The 14,028-nt window shown below is 43.7% G+C and overlaps 1 protein-coding gene and 1 pseudogene across 1 annotated transcript in view; both read right to left on the bottom strand.

Annotated features, from left to right (window-relative positions):
- PLEKHG1 (pleckstrin homology and RhoGEF domain containing G1) overlaps positions 1–14,028 on the bottom strand; it is a 164,136-nt gene that overhangs the window by 10,796 nt on the left and 139,312 nt on the right. The window contains exons 10-13 of the mRNA XM_037742241.1: positions 13,074–13,169; positions 11,603–11,641; positions 8,779–8,801; positions 432–2,055 (exon numbers count right to left, since the gene is read on the bottom strand). Coding sequence (XP_037598169.1) covers positions 432–2,055; positions 8,779–8,801; positions 11,603–11,641; positions 13,074–13,169 — 1,782 coding nt within the window. The remainder of the gene's footprint in view (positions 1–431; positions 2,056–8,778; positions 8,802–11,602; positions 11,642–13,073; positions 13,170–14,028) is intronic.
- On the bottom strand, positions 2,677–2,758 carry LOC119472811 (annotated as a pseudogene).

Consider the following 14,028-nt stretch of genomic DNA (forward strand, 5'->3'; position numbering starts at 1 on the left):
AGGCATTTTTGTTGAGATCCTGAAGCAAGAAACAACGTTATTCTATATGCTTCCAAACCTTAGATGATCACACACACCACTCCTCCCCGTAAGAAATTACTGATATACCAGAAAAATTGGAGATGTCACAGGTTAAAACTGATTACTTTTTTCGTACTTTAGATTATCTTAGAGAAAATTATTTCTTAAAATATTATCTCTGTAGTTACAGCATTACACACACACCACCACCCTCTGAGGCCAAATCACACCACAATATGCAGAATTCAGTGGAGGTAAAGTGGCGGAAGGCCTGTATGCTCTGTCTGTGGCCTTACTTTGAGATCACAAAGCTTGAGTGTCAGTATTCTCACAGGTGTGTCTGTTTTAAGGACATCTGAAATCTGAAAACCGCCTCTTACTGTGGAGAAGGAAGGTCAGGGTGCACATACCAATGGCGGGCCCTCCTTGCTTCTTCTCTTCCAAGATGGCAGCCAGGTCTTTGTGCACAGATTTCTGATGCTGGCTGGCTGGCGGCTGCTCCAGTTCCGGACTTTTCACTTTTAAAAGTTGATTTGCCTTCTTAATCTTCTGACTGTACTGCCGAGCCATCATAAACACCCTGCTTTTTGTCTTATCTACGGCCTCCAGCCCCGGGTCAGGGTTTTCTGGGTCTGTTTGAGACAGGCCACAGCCGGCCAGGTCGTAGGGATTGTCCATGAGGGGCATCTCACTGGCCAGAGAGATCCGGTTGAGGCTCAGAAAGGAGCCTTCTTTAGAAATGAGGTCTTCCTCAAAGGGGCAGTTGGCGCGGCTGGCTCTGCCAGGCCTGCTCTTCACATGCGTGAGGAGAGCCTGGCTCTCAGGCAGGGACAGTGTGGACACAGCGCGCCCCGCGTCCCGGCTCAGCTCAGGGGTGCTCTCTGCGTGCAGCCTGTCCGGCACGTCATCCTTGCTCACAGGAAACGCTGCAAGGAGACGGTCTCTGGCCTTGTCTTCGTTTTTCTTGATGTAATTTTCCAGGTCATTCCAGATCTCATCGACTTCTTCAGACAGTTGATCAGATACAGACTTCTCGGGCGTGGAGAAGTTACAGCTGGTGGAGTCATAGAGGAAAGTCAGATATTCATGATAGGGGGAGGCCTGGTGGTAAGGAGCTTCGTCCTCACTGAACTGGAGGCTACCTTGGGAAACAAATGGCCTCAGGCTGTCACAACACACGAAGTCGGCCTCCAGATCCAAAAAGGTGCTCCGCTTGGCAAGTTTTAGGCCACTGGACTTAAAACCCAGCGACAGAGGACGTGGGCGCCCTATGGTATCGTAGATGTTCTCCTCAACCACCTGGAGTTCACGCGTGCCCTGGCTGGATGCCTCTCCACCTGAAAGCACGCCATCCTTTTCTGCGTAAAGAGAGCTGTTACTGTGGTCAGCTTGCCTCTTCGTGAAGGCTAGCTCTGGGGTGCTCTTGGGGCGAACGGAGTCCCGGACTGATTTGGAGGGAGTGGATTCAGCTTCCTCCCGCTTAGCAGCCATCAGTTTTAAGTCCTCATAACTGATGTTATCATAGACATGGTCTATGTCATCAATAGTCAACTCTACGGATGACCCAAAGGGAGTCCTCTCCTCCTGCCCTTCTGTTTTGAGGCCGTTCTGCAGTTCCCTCGTTCTGTCACTAGTTCTTATTTCAGGAGGGCAGGTGTTGCTCTCCCCAGCACTGCTGGCCCGCCTGACAACCCTGTGACCAGAGCTGGAGGTCTCAGTGGACTCAATCTGTCCCATATGCCAGCTGCAAGGGCGACTAGAAGTGCTGTCTTCACAGAGTCTGGTAGAGTTTAGATCTGAAGAGGAAAAGGATGGCACGAACATCTGATAATCATCTTCGTCGTCCTCGTTCTCCCGTGGGGACCGTCGGCTAGGAAACAAGGCTTGCCTGATCTGGTGATCAGTCCAGATGTTTCTGATGGCTCCACCTGCTCGAAGCACGTTGATCATGGCAGAACTGCTAGGCTGACTGTTTCTCTGGGCAGGAGATGGCCTTGCTGAAGTCAGCTGGGGAGATCCTTCCTCTCTAGAAACCTGAGGAAGATGGAAACATATCAGCTGAATGACAGCACCATGGAGAAGACACATAGCTCAGGAATTTCTCCTGTGTTTACATGTTGCCTCTGCTAACTAGACTTTAATATTCTCTTTTTTAATTTTATTTTTATTTATTTATTTTTGAGACAGGGTTTCACTATGTTGGTCAGACCGGTCTCGAACTCCTGACCTCAGGTAATCCACCCGCCTCAGCCTCCCAAAGCGCTGGGATTACAGGCGTGAGCCACTGCGCCCGGCCAACTTTAATATTCTTTTATTTTTTTCTGAGATGGGGTCTTGCTGTGTTACCCAAGCTGATCTCAAACTCCTGGGCTCAAGCAATCCTCCCACCTCAGCCTCCCAAGTAGCTGGCACTACAGGTGTGAGCCACTGCACCTGGCTGGGTGTTTATTATTATTGCTATTATTATTATTTTTGAGATGGAATTTCGCTCTGTCGCCCAGGCTGGAGTGCAGTGGTGCAATCTTGGCTCACTGCAACCTCCACCTTCCAGTTTCAAGCAATTCTCCTGCCTCAGCCTCCCAAGTAGCTGTGATTACAGACACGCACCACCACGCCTGGCTAATTTTTGTATTTTTAAAATTTTTAAAATATTTAAATTTCTTTAATGGTGTTCTACATGTTCAGAGAAACTTCTCTAGTAACAAACTACAGAAATGATCCCTGAAAGTATAGTCTTTAATTTTTATATTTTTAGAGTAGAGACGGGGTTTCACCATGTTGGCCAGGCTGGTCTCGAACTCCTGACCTCAGGTGATCCACTTGCCTCAGCCTTCCAAAGTGCTGGGATTACAGGTTTGACCCACTGCACCCGGCTAAGTGTTGATTTTAATTGACTTGAAAAGCACTTCACATATTTTCAAAAAGGGAAGGACAGGAGCTAATAGATACACATTTAGAAACTAGGCTGGATAATGTATAGTCATTCTCCAAACTTAATATTCACAATCTTATGAATTAGATATGATCATACCAATTTCACAGTAAGGAAATCTAGGTTCCTAAAGGTTCAGTAACCTGCTCTACCTAGTCAGTGGTAAGGCTTGTGCTAGAACCGAGGTCTAACCCCAAACCCCCTGCCTCAAAGCAGGATATAAGCTAAATACAGAAAACTTGTAGATTCTTCAAATAAGTTTGGTGTATACTTGGCAAATATTTATTGCATAAATATATAGAGATGTTAAGAGCCATGCTATCTGGTTTCTACTTGAGACTTTCTAAGGACCTTTAGAGGCAGTGCTTGCCCCCCAGGAGTTTTATCATGGTTTCTGATATACCAAAAGCCCCTGCCGCTGACGTGACGGCACATGCCAAGGATTTCTCTTAAATCTGCAGACCCACCACAAACATAGCCAGCATTACCTTGGTTTATAGAATCTAGGCAAAGAGTTTTTATTGTAGGAATGTAATTGAATCCTCTGTTGAGTTAATGATATTTTTACTTCTTTCAAAATACATTTAATTAACATTTAATTGCCTACAAGGAAGTAAAATAGGAGTGATATTAATCATTTTTAAAATTTTTATTTTTTTTCTTTAAGACAGAGTCTTGCTCTGTTGCCCAGGCTGTAGTACAGCCTGGCTCACTAGGCATGATCTTGGCTCACTGCAACCTCTGCCTCCTGGGTTCACGCAATTCTTGTGCCTCAGACTACAGAGTAGCTGGGATTACAAGTGTCCGCTGCCACGTCTGGCTAATCTTTGTATTTTTAGTTGAGACAGGGTTTTGCTATGTTGGCCAAGCTGGTCTTAAACTCCTGTTCTCAAGAGATCTGCCCACCTCGGCCTCCCAAAGTGCTATGCACCTGGCCATATTAATGATTTCTAATCAACGAAAACAATGAGGTCTTTTATGACTTGGAACCCTTCTTCACAGAGCTCAGTGGTACAGACAGAAGTAGATTACCCTCTGATGCTATTCTGCAGATGGAAGAATTAACTGCAAAGATTTGAAAGCATTAAGACCTAATTAGTACCAGGGACATATATTCTAATAAAACACTATAGGAACCTATTGGAAATGTCAAATTAGCAAGAACTTTTCATCACATGTCAATGAAAATGGGATATATGTTAATTGGAATATCTATTAGGGAAGGAAGAGAGGAGTAGAAAAGACAATAAAATTTCATCCTAAATGTTTTTGGGTGTGTGTGTGTGCCCTACACCCTCCCCTCTTTCTTTTAAAACTTAAGCAATTCAATTAGTCATTTATTTCTTTTCACATGAGTGCGCGCATGCACACACACACACACACACACACACAATATTTGTATCTAATAGTTTTCTTATATATGTTTTTTATATCCTTTAATACCTATTCCTCTTCACTTTACTTAGACTGCACTGGTATAATGTTTATAAAAATATAGGCACCCAGTAACTACGTTTTATAAAGTAAAACAAGGTTAATATTAACTAAATTATGACAAAATATATATATTTTTTGAGACAGAGTTTCACTCTTGTTGCCCAGGCTGGAGTACAATGGTGCAGTCTTGGCTCCCTGCAATCTCCACCTCCTGGGTTCAAGCAATTCTCCTGCCTCAGCCTCCTGAGTAGCTGGTATTACAGGCAAGTGCTACTACGCCTGGCTAATCTTTCTATTTTTAGTAGAGACGGGGTTTCACCATGTTGGCCAGGCTGGTCTTGAACTCCTGACCTCGTGATCCACCCACCTTGACCTCCCAAAGTGCTGGGATTACAGGTGTGAGCCACTGCACCCAGCCGACAGAACACTTTTAAAGAGTAACAAAATTATTTTGTGTTTCTCACAATAGCCAAAAGTGATCCTTCTAAGATGATCCATCCCAGAACATTCCCAAAGGTTTTAGAAAATTAGAAAACCTGAATTGTTAACATTGAAGTATCTTTTTAAGGTAATTACACTTGAAATGAAAATAGCAGTTTTTTGGAAGCTGTAAATTTACATCAAGTTAATCATTAGGAAAACTGAAGATGCTCTTAGATTAAGAAGTAATCAGCTAGGCATAGTGGCTCATGTCTGTAATCCCAGCACTTTGGGAGGCAAAGGAGGGCAGATCACTTGAATCCAGGAGCTTGAGACCAGCCTGGGCAACATGGCGAGACACCCTATCTCTACAAAAAATAAAATTAAAAAAAAAAGTAATAATCAGGCTGGACACGGTGACACACAACTGTAATCCCAGCACTTTGGGAGGTAAAGGTGGGAGGATCATGTAAATTAAGGAGTTAGAGACCAGCCTGGGGCAATATCACCAGACCTTGTCTTTACACGAAATAAAAGAATTAGCCAGGTGTGGCGGCACATGCCTGTAGTCCCAGTTACTTAGGAGGCTGAGGTGGGAGGATTCCTGAGCCTGGGAGGTTGAGGCTGCAGTGAACTGAGATCGTGCCACTGCATTCCAGCCTGGGTGACAGAGCAAGGCCCTGTCTCAAAATAAATAAATAAATGTTAAAAAAAAAAAAAAAGAATGAGTGTATGATTGGTCATAATATTGAAATAGTAAAAATCACGATTACTTTTGCACCAACCTAATAATTTTGATACCTCAATTTTACCACAGCCAGGATGAACTTTTTTTCCTTGTCCTTTCACATTCTCAACATTTGAGCTATTTAGCAATGATATTAGCTATCAGGTATAGAACACTGGCTTTGTGCCAATTATTCCACTAATAAGTACTTTTAAGAACCCGTTGCATTTAATCTTTATGACAGTTCTGTAAATTAGGAAGCTAAGTCCTGGTAAGGTTAAGCAATCTGCCTGTAGTCACACAGTTTATAAATGGCAGAAATGGATTTGAATCCATGTCTTAATCCACAGTTCATATGTGAGCTTAACCACCTTATAAACACATGTATACAGCCTCAGAATATATATTCTGGGAGAAATATTAAGCTATTCTTAAGGAATATTTCCTGTTATAAACTACTTATGTATTTATTTATGAGACAGAATCTCACTCTGTTGCCCAGGCTGGAGTGCAGTGGCACTATCTCAGCTCACTGCAACCTCTACTTCCTGGCTCAAGTGATCATCCAGCCTCAGCTTCCCAAGTAGCTGAGTGTGGTAGTTCAGTCAGGGTGGTGGCAAAAATATTAAGGGAAAAATATTAAAGAAAGTTATAGACAACAGTCACAGACTTTCTTGGAAGGCCGGAAGGTTTTGTAAAAGCCTCAGGATAGAATTGTGGCTGAAGGCAGCCTAATCCTCTTTGAGCTAATAGCAAAAGTAAGTAATAAAAGAATGTAAAGGAATTTACCTAAATAGCTTGTTTACTCATGTGGTCCTATAAACTAACCTTTAATCTTTCGAGGACCAGATGGCTCTCTCCAGGTGAGGGTGACCAGATCTATCACCTGCAAATGGTGTCTGCTTTAGGCATTGGAACTTGGCCTTTAATCTTTACCCTCTACTGGTGTTGACTCAAAGTCTTTGTCATTTAATGTGTGTTGAATAAAGGCTGGGAAGGCCAACCTGTTGGGGCTGGCAGCCGTTAACTCCTTTGGGTGAGTAGCCACAGTACCCCTAGCCTGATCTTCCACTATACTCTGCATCTGAGTGAATTTGTTCATCTGCCATGGGGTTGGGGTCTGCCTTTTGGACCCCAACAGCTAGGACTGCTGGCACAAGCCACCACATCTGGCTCATTTTTGTATTTTTTGTGGAGGGGGATTTTGCCATGTTGCCCAGGCTGATCTTGAACTCCTGAGCTCAAAATGATCTGCCCAGCTTCCCAAAGTGCTAGGATTACAGGCATGAGCCACCACGCCTGGCTGTTATAAACTCTTTAACCATCAGTAAATCTGCTCTCCTTAAATTTAATATGCCTTCAGCACATTACTATTAGGAGATGGAATTTTACCACAGAAAAGAGCATGGTGCTTTTTTTCTTGTCTTCTGATTCTATAAGGTTTGGTTATACCCATATGGACCTGGCTTGAGCACTGCTGTAGAAAGTTTCCAAGCACCTCTTGAGATTGAATCTCCAGAACTCTTTGATGGAGAGATTCCTTCTTTTAGCACTGAGAGGGGCTTGGCTCTACAATCCTACAATGGCTGCTTTTAAGGGCAGGGAGCCTTCTGCAGTGACCCCACTTATGAAATCAAAACCTTATGCTATATTTCAGGACAATGACCCAATTAATAAATTTCAAACATTTCCAAACAAAAATATGTACTACCTGAAAAAAAAAATGCAGATGCCTGAGCCATGACAATCAGTTAATGCTAAGATTATGTTTCCCTGGGCGTGGTGGCTCATGCCTGTAATTTTAGCACTTTGGGGGGCTGACGTGGGTGGATCACCTGAGGGCAGGAGTTCGAGACTGGCCTGGCCAACTTGGTGAAACCCACTCTCTACTAAAAATATAAAAATTAGCTGGGCATGGTGGTGAGTGCCTGTAGTCCCAACTACTAGGCTCCTCGGGAGGCTAAGGCAAGAGAATCGCTTGAACCCATGAAGCAGAGGTTGCAATGAGAGAGATTGCGCCACTGCACTGCAGCCTGAGGGACAGAGCAAGACCCAGTCTCAAAAGAAAAAAAAAAAGATAAGACTATGTTGATTTTTACAGACATTTTCTTGGTTTTAATGGAAAGATATAGCATTTATCAACAGGGTGACTTTGGTTCTATGCTATGCCATGGTGTAAACGGGATTGTAGGGAGAGATTTACTTTTTTCTTTTCTTTCCTTTGAGATGGAATTTTGCTCTGTTGCCCAGGCTGGAGTATAGTGGTGCAATCTCAGCTCACTGCAACCTCTACCTCCAAGGTTCAAGTGACTCCCCTGCCTCAGCTTTCCGAATAGCTGGGATTACAGATATGCATCACCACACCCAGCTAAATTTTGTATTTTTAGTAGAGATGAGGTTTCATCATGTTGGCCAGGCTGGTCTCAAACTCCCAACCTCAGGTGATCCACCCGACTTGGACTCCCAAGGTGCTGGGATTACAGGCATGAGCCTTGCGCCCAGCCAGGAGAGATTTTCATAGCCATATTCTTCTAGATACACAACATTAAACAAGGAACCATGACCATTTCTCTAAGAATTGTTAATTAAGCCAACCGATCAGTAGCCACACTGGACAACCCACTCCGCCCAGGAGAAAATACCTGTTCTCCATAGGTAATACAGTTGGATATAGTATCTCCCAATACAGTATACCATTCTTATTCTCCCTCTCCTAAGCTTTTTTCAGGGGAAGAGCAATCAAAACTTGATATGGCAAAGTCTCATTCAATCGCATGTCATCACTTCTCATGTCGGCACAGAACCACATTCTTAGAAGGCGGCCTCTAGCCCTTGTGAATGAAGGCTCGTGCTTGAAGGAGGGAGTCATATCCAGGAGGCAGGGGCTTTGGTCTTACACCGATGGAGGCAAAGGACAATGTGAGGTGGCTCACGTGAGCACTAGGCAGATACGACACCCTCAGGTAAGGTTACAGCCTCTGAGGTGGGATGTAGGGCTCAGGATGAATAAATAATCACCTTGCTTCTCAGATGTGGGTGGGGGAAGGGAAGACGTCGCTAAGGATGAGTCTTTGCTTAAATCAAATATAAATAATTCAAAATTTAAAATACCAAATTTCCAAAATGTAAAATGATTGTTGACACTTGGAATACGGGCTGGGGATCAGAGAGATGGGGAAGTGACACAGATGAAGGGTGTCTAAAATGAACATTTCCAAGTAAGAAATGTGACAGAGCTTACCTTTCGGATGTCTTGTGTTGTTTCTGAAAAACAAAAGGTTTTTTTTTCAAGTTTGAGAACGAAAATGTACTTCCTATATAAGTAAGCACTAATGTTTTATAGGACTTAGAAACTTGTTACTAATAATTGAAGCCCATGTGACTTCGGGGCCCTATAGATCTAATGTTTGGAAAACAGCTGTCAGCTCTGCCAGCTGCATACCCGCTACGCTATATGCATCTGAGCGTTAGGCATCTTCCTGGATCCCTGACAGCCATGAACTAACTCGTGTTCAACATGTTCCAAAAGCTTCTGAACAAAAATATGTTGTTTCCTGAAGAAAAAATGCACACACCCTAGGCCATACAATCATGTTGAGATGATGCTGCTTCTGTTGATTTTTCCACATTTTATTGGTTTTAACTGAAAGATTCAGCCTTCTTGCAACAAAGGAGTGCGGCAAGTGAATTGTGGGGAGAGACTGACATAGCCACATCCTCACAGAAGACCCTTCTAGCTAGCCTGATTATGGGTGTCTCGTCTTTAAACATGATTACACAAGCATAGGAAGTCCTTCCCTCCCCACGGATCCCACCCCCAAGGTAACAAGAGTTAACAGCTGAATGTTTATCTTTCCAGCTCCTGCACTGCCCCACCCTGCTACAATGACTGTTTTGCCTTTTTTTTTTTTTTTCTTTTTTTGAGACAGAGTCTTGCTCTGTCATCCAGGCTAAGAGTGCAGTGGCACAGTCTTGGCTCACTGCAGCCTCTGTCTCCCAGGTTCAAGCAATTCTTGTGTCTCAGCCTCCCCAGTAGCTGAGATTACAGGCATAAGCAACCACACCCCGCTCATTTTTGTATTTGTAGTTGAGATGGGGTCTTGCCATGTTGCCCAGGTTGGTCTCGAACTCCTGACCTCAAGTGATCCACCCTCCTCAGCCTCTCAAAGCGCTGGGATTGCAGGTGTGAGCCACCACGCCTGGCCTGTTTCACTTTGAAAATAAGAATGCAATATGTAACTTTGTATATTCTGCTAAATATTTGAAGACACTTTTGTGAACAGGTAGGGATCTGCTTTATTTTTGACAGCTGTGGAATATTCCATTGTGTGTAAGGATGTACTACAATTTCTTTAAATATGTTTTTTACTGCATGGACATTTTTATAGAGTGTCCTATTACAAATACTGCACAGAACAAACTTGTACATAAATCTGTCCACATGTGAGTAAGTACATCTGTGCAGGTGAAACTGTTGGGTTAAGGGCAAATGTACATTTTAAATGACCATTACCAAATTTTGCCCCTGAAGCGCTGCAAAAATTTACACTCCCACCAATAATTTTAGAGTGATTTTTTTTTTTTTTTTTGAGGTGGAGTTTCGCTCTTGTCGCCCAGGTTGGAGAGCAAGGGCGCGATCTTGGCTCACTGTAACCTCCACCTCCCAGGTCCAAATGATTCTCCTGCCTCAGCCTCCCAAGTAGCTGGGATCACAGGTGCCTGCCACCATCCCCGGCTAATTTTTGTAGTTTTAGTAGAGGTGGGGTTTCACCACGTTGGCCAGGCTGGTCTTGAACTCCTGACCTCATGTGATCCGCCCACCTCAGCCTCTCAAAGTGCTGGGATTACAGGCGTGAGCTACTGCGCTCAGTGGGAGTGATGATTTTTCCATGTTTTGGAAAAAACATGGATTTTTCCATGTTTTCATAGTTTTTTCCCTTATATTTATTTCATTTAAATGTATGGTTTTTCAGATTATGAATATGGATGACTATTTAAAAGTTTTATTGGCAGTTTGTGTGTTTTATGAAACTGCCCAAATATATTCTCTGTATTTCTTTCTTAAAGAGTCCTTTGTCTTTTCTTTTTGATGTATGGGGTTTATACAATAGAAATATTAATGTCTTTATGCCTGTCAAATATACAAGTATTTTATGTCATGTGACTGTACAGAGTCCTTTGTCTTTCTTTTTGATGTATGGGGTTTATACAATAAGAATATTAATGTCTTTATGCCTGTCAAATATACTACAAGTATTTTGTTTATTTATTTATTTATTTATTTATTTATTTATTTTTTTTGAGACAGAGTTTCGCTCGTTACCCAGGCTGGAGTGCAATGGCGCAATCTCGGCTCACTGCAACCTCCGCCTCCTGGGTTCAGGCAATTCTCCTGCCTCAGCCTCCTGAGTAGCTGGGATTACAGGCACGCACCACCATGCCCAGCTCATTTTTTGTAGTTTTAGTAGAGACGGGGTTTCACCGTGTTGACCAGGATGGTCTCGATCTCTTGACCTCGTGATCCACCCGCCTCTGCCTCCCAAAGTGCTGGGATTACAGGCGTGAGCCACCGCGCCCGGACTACTACAAGTATTTTATGTCATTTGACTGTACATTTTATTTAAAATTTCATTGTTGTTGTTATTATTTGAGACAGAGTCTCACTCTGCTTCCCAGGCTGGGTGCAATAGTGCCATCTCAGCTCACTGCAACTTCTGCTTCCCAGGTTCAAGTGATTCTCCTGCCTCAGCCTCCCAAGTAGCTGGGATTACAGGCATAAGCCACCAGGCCTGGCTAATTTTGTATCTTTAGTAGAGATGGGGTTTCACCATGTTGTCCCCGCTAGTCTCAAAGCCCTGGCCTCAAGACAGTCACCTGCCTTGGCTTCCCAAAGGGCTGGGATTACAGGTGTGAGCCACTGTGCCTGGCCTTTTTTGTTTATAGAAGTTAATCTTTGTGTAATCAAATCAAACCTGTCAATCTGTAATTAATCTATTTATTTTTATGTGGTTTGATTTAGTGAATATCAACAAGAATGAAACAGGAAAATATATTTTACGACTTACCACTGGTCTTCAAAACTTTATGTGATCGTGAGGAAGGTTCTGGGAGACAAAACAAAGCCAGCATCATTGGCAAAACCAAATCAAACCCTTTTCTTTATGAAAGGATTACAAGTCTATTGACAGATTAACAGAGCTCTAGAACTTTTGTTTCAAATTTAGCAAAATCCCCATGGCTCAGAGATACATAGGAACAAGATGCTCACTCTGCTAAAATGTTACAATAAATGTTACGCTGTGTTATCAGAAGTTGCATGATAGAAAATCAAAATCTGACTTTATCAATCCTGTCACTAGCAGAGCGGCTTCCTCAGCATTCACTAACACCTACAAGTTGATGACGTTCAATTGTATATTCTTTTTTTTTTTTTTAGACGGAGTTTCACTCTTGTTCCCCAAGGCTGGAGCGCAATGGTGCCATCTCAGCTCACTGCAACCTCTGCTTCCTGGGTTCAGGTGATTCTCCTGCCTCAGCCTCCAAAGTAGCTGGGATTACAGGCATGCACCACCACACCCAGCTAATGTTTGTATTTTTAGTAGAGACAGGGTTTCACCATGTTGGCCAGGCTGGTCTCAAACTCCTGCCCTCAGGTGATCCTCCCGCCTCAGCCTCCCGAAGTGCTGGGATTACAAGTGTGAGCCACCGTGTCCGGCCTTATTTGCATTTTTTGTCTCTCCCACCACTAGCTCCTTGCAAGCAGGAGTCACAAGGATTATTTATCCTTGCATTCCTAGACCTTAGCAAAGCATAAAGTATGTTATAAAAAAAGACTGCTTCAAATAAAACCCAAAACATGTCTGAACTAAGACAATACTTCATGGAGTCTGGTGCAGCAAACATGAATTAAAACCTGAGCTTTGGGTATCTTTTGTGTGTGTCACTCACAGGATGTGATTTTTCATTAGCAACAGCAAACAACGGTTTAAGTGTCTGCAGGCCAATATTAAGACGCTGTACAAAGAAAAATTAGTTGACTGGCATGCTTGATATTCACTGGGAGATATTAAATAGAAATAGTTTTTTTGTGTGTTTGTTTGTTCTGAGACAGAGTCTCACTCTGCCGCCCAGGCTGAAGTGTAGTGGCACGATCTTGGTCACCGAAACCTCCACCTCTCGGGTTCAAGGGATTCTTCTGCCTCAGCATCCCAAATAGCTAGGATTACAGGCACTTGCCACCACACCTGGCTAATTTTTATATATTTACTAGAGACGAGGTTGACCTTGTTGGCCAAGCTGGTTTTGAACTCTTGACCTCAGGTGATCCATCTGCCTCAACCTCTCAAAGTGCTGGGATTACAAAGAAAAGAGTTTTAGGACAAACGCTTGCGAGTCCCATCTTAAGGCAGCCTCAAATGTATTCAGACCATCAGTGAGCTCAGAAAGCAGACAGAACATGCCCTCTTGTCAGGCTCAAAGAGACTTTCATTGTCAGTGCCCCCTGCTATTAAAGCTGTATGACGATATCCTATTTACCCGATTTTCTTCTCAGCCGATGCGGAGCAGAACCTTCTTTAGAGCCAGAGAGTGCTTTCGTGTCTCCCTCAGGACTGTAACAGAAGCCTGGATAGTCTGTGAAGATGACCATGAGCATCAGCAGGACTGCGGTGTCTGGGACGTCTCAGAAAACAGTTATGACTAATGTAGATTTCTATGGATTTTAGTTTTTTTTGTTTGTTTGTTTTTGAGACAGAATCTCACTCTGTTGCCCATTCTGGAGTGCAGTGGCATGATCTTGGCTCACTGAGGACCTCCACCTCCCAGGTTCAAGTGATTCTCCTGCCTCAGCCTCCCGAGTAGCTGGGACTACAGGCATGCGCCACCATACCTGACTAATATTTTTTAGTACAGACAGGGTTTCACCACGTTGGTCAGGCTGGTCTTAAACTCCTGACCTCAGGTGATCCACCAGTCTCGGCCTCCCAAAGTGCTGGGATTACAGGTGTGAGCCACTGTGCCCGGCCTATATGGATTTATTCTTTTTAATCTGACATGGATATGATCCTCCTTCCGTAAGTGGTGCTGTATATGTATCTGAGGGCTTTTTGTTTAAACTGAGACTTGTAGGAGTCTATGAGCTCACTGCCCTCTCTCCCTCTCTTCCCCCACATCCCCACCACCGCAGGCCCTCCTTTTTCACTCCAATAAATCGATCCCAAAGTGCTGGGTGAGGTGGCTCACACCTGTAATCCCAGCAAGACACCAAGGCCGGCAGATCACTTGAGGTTAGGAGTTTGAGACCAGCCTGGCCAACATGGTGAAACCCTGTCTGTACAATAAATATAAAAATTAGCTGGGAATGGTGGCATGTCCCTGTAGTCCCAGCTACTTGGGAGGCTGAGGCAGGAGAATCGCTTGAACCTGGGAGGCGGAGGCTGCAGTGAGCTGAGATCATGCCACTGCACTCCAGCCTGACCAACAGAGTAAGATT

Source organism: Cebus imitator, unplaced genomic scaffold (genome assembly GCF_001604975.1).
Source record: "Cebus imitator isolate Cc_AM_T3 unplaced genomic scaffold, Cebus_imitator-1.0 Scaffold6, whole genome shotgun sequence".
NCBI classification, from domain to species: Eukaryota; Metazoa; Chordata; class Mammalia; order Primates; family Cebidae; genus Cebus; species Cebus imitator.